This window comes from Haliaeetus albicilla, chromosome 2, assembly GCF_947461875.1.
Source record: "Haliaeetus albicilla chromosome 2, bHalAlb1.1, whole genome shotgun sequence".
NCBI classification, from domain to species: Eukaryota; Metazoa; Chordata; class Aves; order Accipitriformes; family Accipitridae; genus Haliaeetus; species Haliaeetus albicilla.
Window position 1 is genome coordinate 46,615,572 of NC_091484.1, and position 11,277 is coordinate 46,626,848.

An 11,277-nucleotide genomic window follows, 5' to 3' on the forward strand; every position below is an offset into this window, starting at 1 on the left:
AAGGCAGCCTCTCTGAAATATTTCTTTTTATTCAACAGTACTCTCAGACTGGACCTGTTTTCATTTTTATTTTATTTAAAATTTAATTGACCCATTTTAGGGCTTGATCCAAAGCCCACTGAAACACTCCCCTTGACATCAAAGGATTTTGGACCAAGTCCTTAATGAATGCAAGCACAAATGTTCTAAAAGGAGAAACGAATATTTCTCTGCTTCTGAGATGAACTATGCTGCAACGTCAGATAGTAGATTTTGGCATGAGAATATGTTTGATATAAATCCTTTTCAAGGCAGAAGCAGAAGCAGTATGGTATTTTACAATACAGCATAGATACAAATACAGATGCTTGTCTGGAGGTCAGAGTACATAGACAGTCACATACATACATGAACAGTGAATGTGTGTTAATTTACTTTAATATATTAATAAACTATTGCCTTTTCTGGAAAATTGCCTTTGGAGTTTGGTAAACAAAATTTGTGCTCTAGATCAGCTTCACAGTGTGACCTACTATACGACCTTTGGTCAGAAATTAAAACCAGGCTGTGGACCTACAGACAGATCAACCTCTAGTGAGCAAGGTGCCCTGACTAATCACCATCCTATATTCTAGAGGCAGGCAAATGAGATTGGGGCTGCAAAATGAGCAGAAATGGTGTACAGTAGATCTTTAGGCATCATAGCTGATAGCCCATAGCACAAAATAATTATAACGTCCCCACTTAGGAAGAAATACATAAACCTTAATTCCACTCTGACTGCCTTTTCTGAAAGGAAATACAACCTGGCAGAGATGGAAATTAACCCCTGCTCCCTCAAAAGTTCTTCTAGCTCTAAGTAGGTGTCCTTAGAAGTAAGGTAACTGTGGAAAGAATGAGATGGGTGTTCATTTCTGTGAACCATTCCCCTCCAGGCTCCCCTCCTCTGCATGGCTAGTCAGCCCCTGTGTGGTCTCCAGGCAGGAGGAGGAGGAGGAGGTGGATGGGTTCCAACTTGCAGACCTGGCATTCAATCAGGCTACCAATCAAAAAAACATTTCCATTTGCCTAGGAGAGCATATGTGTATGTTAGGACGACCTTCCAGGCCCTTTCCCTCACACCAGGCTTTGCTGCCTGCCTCAGAGGTAAAGGAGAGCCTATTACCCTGTCTAATGAACTCCTATGGGACTCTTGTGAGTCATGGTTGTTTCTTACATGGCCCTTTTTTTCACCTTCATCTGTGAGATCCCAAGAGCAACTGTAAGTCTAAAGCAGACCACACTGAGTAGGAAGCACAGGGGGTTCTTCCCCAGGGTGCAGACATGGCTAACGGGGGAAAAGCCCACTTCCACGCTGAAATTCTGGCTCTAGGACTCTGACTCGAATTGCGTGAGCTGCAGGGAGAGTTTGAGTTCACCCCTAAGAAGAAGCCTTTCTGGAATGCTTTATCCATCATCTGTGCCCAAGGTGCTCCCTCCCCCACCTTGGACGAAAAAGCAGAATTTGTGGCTAAAAAGGCCTGAAGTTTTATGGAGTTTCCATGGGCCAAGTGTACTGAAAGATTGAATATATAGATTTGAGTAATGTGTGGGAGCAGGAAGAATACAAAAAAGATATATTTACATAGTTCAGGAAAGATGGAAGAGATGGAAAAGCAAAAAAAAAAAAAAATCAAAGGAGCTGAAATAGCAAATAAGCTCCATTATTAATATAAATAACTATTATCCCCTGGAGTGTAGATAAGCTTGTTTTACTAAGCAGTCTTTTCAGATTTAGACATGAAACCACATAAACAAGACCCAGAGCCATAATTAGGGGCAGAGCTCCACCACAGCATTAGGCAAGTTGATCTCTTGCAATGGGAAGGACTGGTCTTCTCTGGGGTAGGGGAGAGGATACCACTCCAGCTTCCACCGAGGTACTCATGCTCTGCTTAGAAAGCCCCATCCACTGCCAGGAATTATTTCTGGATGAAGAAAAACACACATAAATAAAAGATTTCATATTAAAACCCGTGTTGCAACTCATTTCAGATCCTAATTTATTAGGACGCTTGTCTCCTCTGTGGGACGGCTCGCTCGGTAACGGGACATAGGTACTCCTTGGCCTTGTCCTGAGGCGAAAATTGGGAAGAAAGGGCGATGCAGAACAGAGCGAAGCCCCGTGCGGGGAGCGGCGCAGCGCTCCCTGCCGCCGGCGCAGCCCCGCGGCCGGCCGGGCGGGGGCGGGGGGGGTCGGGGCGCCGGGCTGGCCGCGCACTGCAGAGGCTGGGAGCGCTGGAAGCAACGAGACCTCGGGAAGTTTAAAAAAAAAAAAAAAAAAAAAAAAAAAGCCACCGTCACATCCTCCTGTGCCAGCAAGCCGTTAGGACTTTGAGATGAACGACCGCATCACAACGAGCTTGAAAAAAAAAATAAAAGAAAAATCCCTGTAGTCGTTCTGACAATGAAGCCGATTCCTTGAAGGGTTCCCGTGTCATCCTTCTGTTTCGCGGAGCTTCCAAACGAAGCGAGTGGCAAAGCGCCGTGGGCTGGAAGCACACCAGTGAGAAGTGTCCGCGTGTCCGCGGAGGACCCGTGTGCCGTCCCCCCGCCCCCCTCCCGCTGCCCCGGAGCGAGAAAAAGCCACCCGGGGCTCGCCGAAGCACGGCGGCTCCGGAGGAACCTGTGCAAACGGAGCCGGGAGCGGGCGGGCAGCCTCTCACGCCCCCGCAACCGGGGCGAGCCGGCGCGCAGGGCCCCGGGCTGCCGCAGGAGCGCGGCGGGTGCCTCTGCCCGAGGCGGGAGCGGCTCACCTGGGAGCCCTGCCCGCCGCCGCCGGCCGGAGCGGGGAGCGGCGGGGAATCGTGCCCTCCGGTGGCCGCCGGCCGCACAGCCCGGCGGCCGCGCTCCCCCGCGGCCCGAGCCCCGCCGCCGCGCCCGCCCCCGCCGGCCCAGGTAGCGAGGCTGCGTCGCCCGAGGTGCTCGGCAGCTCCTCCGCGCCCTCGGTTGTATGCGCCGCCGCCGTGAGTGGGAAGAAAGGAGGAGAAGGAAGCCGAGCAACGGGTCCCGCTCTCAGCCCCTTTATGTAAGCTTTCCGCCCGCTGGCGGTTGCTCCGCACAGGTTTGTGCCAGGGCAGGGCGAGAGTTCTCGGCTCGTTTCCTGGTGTGCTTTGAACACGGAGCAAATCACAGCGTAAATGTCAGCGTGGAAAGCTGCTGGCTGCTCTCTTGTCCCTTTGGAAGGGATTGGGTCTTGACCAGGCTTTCACCTAGCATCTGTGGGAATTGAAATACCTGGCCGTGGAAATCAGCGGGGGAACTTCAGCTGATTTCAGTGGCCTTTGAAGCAGGTCTTAAAGGTCCAGCTTCTGCGGAAACACCAGACTGAAGGCTTCCCCACTGAAAATACTCAGGCAGCCTGTCTCTAAGTGTGCACGTGTGTAATAGTTACATTGCCGAACATCCCAAGAAACCCCCACCAGTGAGAGAGTTTGGTATTTTGCCACAGTGAACAGCCTTTGGGAGCTAAATTACAACGTGTGTATGTACACGCCGTATGGGGAATACTGAACAGCCCATCGCAACCCAGCTGTAATTTGTGTGTATGCACGTAACACATTGGTGGGCAGCGTTGTAGTTGTAACCACCAGATCTTGTGTGCATTAGTTCTTAAACTACTGCACTGATTTATAAACAGGCAGACAGAATCAGACCTTTCATTCCTTCTTACATAAAAATCAAAGAATCAAACTGTCGGCCTACTCTGTGCAAAATCTGCGATGTTTCTGCCTGGCTAAGGCAGACCCTGCTTGTCCCAGCCCAAGAGTGTCTCAGCAGCTAATGGGTGCCTACACGAGGACCAGCACATAGTTGGGGGGATCCTTTCCAGCTGTGATCAGCCAAGACCACAATGATCACCACAGCCTGACTTGTTCTGTCATTCTGCTAAGCTTATTACTCATTTCATCTTCCTAGGAGCTTGTCATTTATTTAACTCCATGGTCACACCCACACCTGTAATCTAGGTGGTTACTTCACCAGAGTTACATGTTACTGCACAGATGACAAAATTCTGGAGTTCTCTATGTCCTGACAGTGCCCCGTGTAAGGGCTGATCCCACAGCATGCATTTTCCCGACCTGAAGCATAAGGAAGCCTGCAGGAACAAACCTGGAAACATCCCTAGAAAGGCCCTGGAGCTTCTTGCAGCTTTGCTTACGACCTCCAAAGAGCAAAGCAGGGTTGAGAGCCTGCCCAAGGAGCCAGGGCAATTCTCATCCAAGTCATGCCTATGCATAACAGAGAACAGGACATGGCATCCTTCATCCCATGCTCCAGAGTGGTCTGCAGGTCTGCCTTAGTGGCTTTTGAAGTTTCAAAACAGATGGTTTAATGCCATATGAATTACACAATGATTACTGTTTTAGTGTGGAATACAAAGCCTCCACCTCCATCCCCACCAGAACTGTATATTTTAAAATAAACCAGAGTTAAATTGATTTTTTTGAACTCTGCACAGTCCTCTCTCCCCTTCCCTCCCAACACACAGAAGTATGCACATTGCAAAAGATCAACTATACATGCACACACAGACTCACACGTAAACACACCAGTATGTTTTCCTCTCTCTCGCAGACTCCCAGACATGACTCTCTGACACATCCACCCTCCTCCAGACACAGGTCCGCACACCCCAGCACTAGCCAGGGGTGCTGCCCACCAGAAGGCCTGGGGGATGCAGGAGGGCTGCCCCAGCCAGCCCAGCGGCAGGACCCCGAGCCGGACGGCTCCCACCACAGCTCGCCTGGCCCCTGCACTCCTGCGGTGGGTCTTGACAGTAACAGCATGGGCTTAGTTTCCTTTGCTCCGGAGCACACGATTTGTGAGTCGAAGACAAAGCAAAAACCAAAATAAAAATGATGGGATTTTCTGTGTAGTCTGGGCTCATACAGCAGCGCACAGGTCCTGGGTAGCACCACACGTGTTCTGCTAACTACTGCTGGTTGCTTTTGCTGCAGTTTCCATGAAGAGTAACTGACCCTAAACCCAACCATCTACCAGGTCAGCCCCTCTCCTCAAGGTCACCCCCTCCCTACATTTCTCTGTGTTTTCTGGTTATCCAAACCACGTAACACTCCCTCACCACCTGTCCTTGCCTCTCCTGCACACCCTCCTCTGCACACCCTCCTCCCTCCCCGTGGCAAGCAAGTGATGTCCTGCATCCCACTCAAAGTTCAGCTGACACGGACAGGCCGTGCCTCCTGCTGAAGCACCTCAGGAGACCCTGTCCCTCCCTCCTCTCAGGCAGTGGATGGCTTCCATTGATTTTGCTGATGTGGGGCTCCACCATCCAGGCATGGCCACAGCATCCTGTTCCCAGCAAGGTAACCAGGTTTGGTTTTGCACATTTGACGTCTTTTCCATAAGAATGAGAGAGAGGGAAGAAGGAAGGAAGGACAGAAGGAAGGAAGGAAGGAAGACAGGCAAGCCCCCAGAGCTGCCTATAGATGCTCACCACCGCTCTTGCCAACCTTTGCTCTGTAATGACACTCCTCAACACCCCAGGGGAGCAGCGAGGCTCTGGGCACAGCCAAAATTATTGGCGAGAGGGAGGTGGTAGGAGAGCCAGCTCTTCTTATCTTGGGGGCAGCAGCTGCTGCCAACACAGGGGAACCCCTGAAGCTCCCTGGACGAGCCGTGGTGTCAAGGTGAGTGGAGGGGCCTACGCGTCGCAGCACACACAGCAGGGACAAGCCAAAAGCCGGGGAAGCTGTGCTCGCTCACTGTGGGTCGCTGTGCCAGCGTGCCTTCCCTCGCCTGGTCAGTCAGTCCCTCTTTCTTCCCCTGGTCCTGTTTCGGGCTGTTGCCCGAAAAAGAAGGTGTAGGGCAGACTGCTATTTGCTCGCATGGCGGGATGGAAGACCCGAGGAGGAAAGCTCACCCGAGGGGGCAGCGGAGGAGCGGCAGGGCAGCTCCGCCCGCGGCTGCTGCCCGACGGGCGCTGCGGCGGGGAGCTGGGCCGTCGGCCACGCCGGGCCGGGCCGGCTGCCCCTCGGCGGCGGCTGCGCCGGGGTCCTGGCCCCTCGTAGCGCCCGGGACGGGAGGCCTCTGCCCGGAGGACACGGAGCCCCTAGGCAGAGGGGGAGAGACGGCTCTTTTCCCCGGAGCAGATGACGGGGCTCCTCCGGAAGCCTCGTCTTTTTCGTCCCTGGGATTTATGGCTCCTCTGCTATTTCGTTCGCCCTCTCCGCCCTCCCGCCTGAAATACAGCCGGGGAGCCGCGGCGCTGCCCCGGCGCTGCCCGCCCTGTCCCGCGCCCGGCGGTGCCCCGACTAAGCGGTCGCTGCCAGGCCGGCAACAGAGGCGTGCGGTCCCCTCTCAGGGAGCAGCAAAAGTGCATGGCCCCATTTATTAGTGGATGGCGATTGCTAGCTTTCCCTCCCAGGCGTTCCCCGTTTGAATCTGAGCTGTTGTTAAAAAGACACACCACCTGCTCTGTGCTGCCAGCGAGCGGGGAAGGAGGCACAAAGGCGGGGGATGGGGAGAAGTAGCTTTGGCTGCACACATAAAAGAGAATTTAAAATAAATAAGCTCGGTTCCCAGGAAGCGCCGGACTCGGGCGCCTTCAGGGCGGGCGAACTGAAGTGAGCGGTCAGCAGGCGCAGAGTGCGGGCAGAGAGGGTCCGCGCACCCTCCCGTCTCCCGGTATGCCAGGTCGGGGGCTGCGGGGGCGCGGATCCTCCCGGGTTTCCCTTAAGAAGAGCTCAAGGACGGGTGCGTATGTGCAGAGCCAGCTCTTAGTTTCCCCGCTGCCTCCACCTCTGAAGATGGCTTTCTCCGAGCGCAGTCCTCCAGCCTGACAGGACACGGCTGTGCCATCCCCCCTCCCCAGCCCAGAAACGTGCGGGTCCCCCGGAAAGCCAGCCCCCGGGGGTGCTCGGTGACGGGAGCGCGGTGCGTGCGAGAGCGGGACGGAATTAGGATGTGCCTGGATGCCGCCCCGCGGGTAATTTCCCCTTCCTCCCTTTCGCCGCAAGCCGTGCCCGCTGCGGCGGGGAAAGCCCGAGAGGTGCGGGCTGCCCCCCGGCTGCCCCGGGGCAGCCGCCCCCCAGCGCAGGCACGAAGCGGCCCGCTGTCCCCTCCGCAGCAGCGCAGGGGTGCACGGGTACCCTCCTCACCTCCCGCCCGGGCTCCCCAGCACCACCCCAAAGCCGACTGCGAACCGGAGGAGCCTGAGGGAGAAACCGCGGAGAGGGAAGCTGAGAAAAGGGTTGGGGTAAGGATGTATGCGTGTGTGTGGAGGGGGGGAGGCCAGACCACTGGTGAATGGCTCGAAAAAAATAATTGGGGGAGGGCGTGGAGGGGGGGAAGCGGAAACTTTCCTATAAAACTCAGCAAAAGTCCCTCCTCTCCACGTCAGGCCAATGACACTGCTGCCCCCAAACTTTCCGCCAGCAGGAGCTATAAGAACCTCCAAGTCTTCAACTTTCTCCCAATCCCAGACACCTCGAAGGGGCTCCAAGGAGGGATCGGGAGGGATTTTTTTTTTGAGGTTGGCGTGTTGTTTTTTTTTTTTTCCTCTTGGATCCTGATGCCATCCCCCCTCCCCCCAAAGTGAGGTCCTCCCTCCCTCCCTCCCTCCTCCTCCTCCTTCTCCTCGCAGGCCAGCGAAGCAGCCGACCAAGGGGGAGCTGGCGGGTTAGGTGCCCCCCTCTTCTCCCTGCCCTCCCCCCCCTCCCGGCCCGCTTCTCGCGTCTCCCCCCAGAGATGATGCAGCAGGACGAGTCAAACTCGCCAGTCTCCCCCGCCGACGACAGCTTGAGCAACAGCGAAGAGGAGCCGGACCGGCAGCAGCTGCCCAACAACAAGAGAGGGGGGCGCAAGCGGCGCTCCAGCCGCCGCAGCGCCGGCGGCGCCGTCGGGGCCGCGGACGAGCCCTGCAGCCCGGCCCAAGGCAAGCGGGGCAAGAAGTGCGGGGCGGGCGGGGGCGGCGGGGGCGGCGGCAGCAGCAGCGGCGGCGGCAGCCCCCAGTCCTACGAGGAGCTGCAGACCCAGCGGGTCATGGCCAACGTGCGGGAGCGGCAGCGCACGCAGTCGCTGAACGAAGCCTTCGCCGCCCTGCGGAAGATCATCCCCACGCTGCCCTCGGACAAGCTGAGCAAGATCCAGACCCTCAAGCTGGCGGCCAGGTACATCGACTTCCTCTACCAGGTCTTACAGAGCGACGAGCTGGACTCCAAGATGGCAAGCTGCAGCTATGTGGCCCACGAGCGGCTCAGCTACGCCTTCTCGGTGTGGAGAATGGAGGGCGCTTGGTCCATGTCCGCGTCCCACTAGCAGGCGGCGTCCCCCACCCGCATCCCCCCGGCAGGAGCCCTAGGTAAGGCAGGGACCCCGAAACCGGCGGGGAGAAGTGGAGGGGGGGGGAGGCGAGGGGCCGCCGACCGCGCCGTGGGCCGGGCACGCGTGGCCGGGGGGGGGGGGGAGGGGCCCTCCCCGTCCGGCGGGGCCCTGCTTCCAGGGCCGGCCGGAGAGCAGGGCGGCTGGAGGTGCCCCCACACCCCCCCCCCCGCCCCGGCCCCTGCCCCGGCGCGTCCCTCCTCCCGCGCGGCCCGAGGTGCGCCCCCGGCCCCGCGGGGCCCACGCGTGGCGGGGCGCTGCCGGCGGCCGGCGGGGGTGGGCTGCGGGCGGGGAGGCGGCGGCGGTGCGGGTGTGCCTCAGCCAGATGGGGCCGGCCTGAGATCACTTTTTCACCAAACGCCGCGGAGCCAGCGGGGCTGCTGGGATGGTTCCTGCTGCCGCTGCCGCTGCCGCTGCTAATATTTTGAAGTGAATCCGTGTCCGCCTGCGTGCTTCCCGATGAGCGGTTCCTACCGCCCCAGCAGCCCCTTCCCTCGGCTCTGACACCGCTGGCTGCCGGGCTGGGGTGTCACACGGTCACCGCACCGCCTGCCCGGCAGAGGCACGCGTTTCTCCCTCCTCTGTTCGTGCCCGATGTGTGTATTTCCAGAGGCAGAGAGGTGTAGGTAGATGTTACGTGTGTCTTTCATTTCAGTAACGAGTTTTCCGCCCTCTCTGGGTTTTTGCAGATGACATTGTTCCCACAGAAGGAGAAAATGGACAATCTAGAGACTCTGAAGTTGGATACGATTTTTTTGGTCTTGTCTAAAAAAAAATGTACCAAGGATTTCTTGGAAATTAGAAGAGCAATATCCAAATTCAAAGCAGGGCGTGGGGAGCACTTAAGGAAAGAGAAAGAGACAAGGGCTTTGGACAGTGACTACCCTTTGGGCGTCGGTACAATCCACACATCTCTGCATTCTGATAGAAGTCTGAATCGTTCGATTTTTTTTTTTAATTTTGACGAAGAATGTTGGAATTTAACTTTTTTTTTATTTGCCTTTTTTTTGCATGCATTCCCAAGAGGTCTTGCCTGTGAGCCACTGATGAAAGGAAATACATTATTGTGGACTTTCTTCATTCTTGAATGAAACCAACAAACCAACCAAAAAATATCCCTGTAGAGATGAAAACCTTTTTTTTTTTTTTTTTTTTTTTTTTTAGGGGGGAATAAGCTGGGCTCAAGCTGTTATATACCCGGTTCCTAACTTTTTTATTATTATTATTTTTCCTCTGAGAAAAAAATAAACATTTTATTTATTTATTGATGACCCATGTTAAAATGCAAATAGATCCGGTGTCTAAATGCATTCCTATTTTTATGATTGTTTTGTAAATATCATTGTATATTATTTTTCTGCAATAAATAAATATGAATGAAATTTTAATAACCTTAAAGTTTGGTCTCTCTGAGAACTCAGGGTTGGAACTGGAGATAAATACCTGCTTGTTGAGCTGTAAAGACACCCAAGAGAGAGGGGGCACTAGTATAAACAAACCAGGCGAAAAACGCAAATAAACTAGCTACTGACAGACACAGGCACGTTATTTATTGAGACAGCTTTATTATTCTGCGCTGCAGCTCACCGCATTTGGGGGAGGAAGATATTCTCTCTGCTCTCTTTCTCTCCCTCTCCCCCTTCAATCTTAACGCCAAGCGCCGCAGGGTTTCTGCGGGGAGCGGACTTTTCGCCGCAGAGCTCCAGCGCTGCCGCTCTGCTTTGCCCCCCAGATGTAAGGCAGGAGCAGGGCCCATTCCCCAGCCCCCGGCGCAGGTATTTTTGCTGATCTCCCTGAGGACGAGGCATCGGTTTTACACAGGGATTCGTCCACCCACAGGCAAAGCGAGAGAAAGCGAGGTTCAAACAGGGAAGTGTCTAGCGAGTGGGGTTTTCCGGTGGAAGTGATGTTTGACTGCTCTGCTCTCTAGGGTTTTGTATAATATATAGACTAGCGATCACATTTTCGTTGTACAAAGCACGGAGGGATACGCTAACCCGCCCTCTTCTCCTTTTCCACATGTAGGGCGCACGTTGCCTCTGTTTCTCTTCACCATACCCTCCGCGGGGTCCCAGTGTGCGGCGACACCCCAGTTGTAAGAGAGAGGAAACCTCCAGCTCTGAGGGCTCGGAAGGAAGGTGGCAAGGGAAGTTGCTCAACAACAACAAAAAACCCCACCAACCCAACCCAGCCCAAACCCCAGCCCCAACCTTTACAACCGGACAGCTGATTCCGCCTCTGCTGTCACTCGCTCACCTCCCAGGGCTTCGCAGCCGGCCCGTTCCCGGGGAGCGGCGCCTCCTGCCCCTCCGCGGCTGCGAAGAGTCCGCGGGTGCGCAGGGGCGTCCGCCGCGGAGCGCCCGCCCCGGCCCTGGGAGCCGAGCGGGGTCCCCCGCGGAGGCAGGGACCCTGCCGCCGGGATTCAGCCAGTGCCTAGGGTAAATAGGATGGGGTGTTTTTTCAAAACAGAGCCTGTTTGCATAGCCCAGGTTGAGTTGACTTTATTGCCTGAATGTTTTTGTTTCCGTATCCACATATTACCGTCTGTTGCTGACATAACAGTATTATAAATTTAATATCGTGCATATTTTAGGCCAGCGCGCAATGTTTAGAGAGCCGGCAGCGCTTGGTTGCACTGCCGGCTTAGCGGGGACTGGGAAACGGGATGGGGGGTCTGGTGGTCGCGGCCCTCCGTGACAGAGAGGAGGGGGAGCGGCTGCGAGGTCCCGGCGCGGGGGGGGCCCTGCCTCCCCCCGGAGCCCCGGCACCCCCAGCTCCCTGCTCAGCGACTCGCACCTCTCGAAAACGCCCGCTCCCATGCCCCCCGGCTGCCGAGGAGGAGGTAATGTCCGGCCGCGTTACTTCGGCTGCAGCAAAAGCGAGGGGCAGGGGGAGCCGACGGGGGGCTTTGGCCGT

General features: G+C 55.8%; 1 protein-coding gene and 1 long non-coding RNA gene across 2 annotated transcripts; both read left to right on the forward strand.

Annotated features, from left to right (window-relative positions):
* The first annotated feature begins 6,582 nt into the window (after positions 1-6,582).
* LOC138682546 (uncharacterized) lies at positions 6,583-7,232 on the forward strand. The gene is made up of 3 exons (XR_011322656.1): positions 6,583-6,735; positions 6,854-6,967; positions 7,109-7,232. It is a non-coding gene; the product is annotated as an uncharacterized lncRNA (long non-coding RNA).
* An 82-nt stretch (positions 7,233-7,314) lies between these two features.
* On the forward strand, positions 7,315-9,752 carry TWIST1 (twist family bHLH transcription factor 1). Its single transcript, XM_069773775.1, has 2 exons — positions 7,315-8,341; positions 9,051-9,752. Exon 1 carries the CDS (start codon positions 7,729-7,731, stop codon positions 8,296-8,298), a length of 570 nt encoding a protein of 189 aa, XP_069629876.1. The 5' UTR covers positions 7,315-7,728; the 3' UTR covers positions 8,299-8,341; positions 9,051-9,752.
* Positions 9,753-11,277: the final 1,525 nt, after the last annotated feature.

Excerpts from the sequence above, each read along its gene's own strand:
- TWIST1 (XM_069773775.1), top strand. The coding sequence starts at position 7,729 with ATGATGCAGCAGGACGAGTCAAACTCGCCAGTCTCCCCCGCCGACGAC.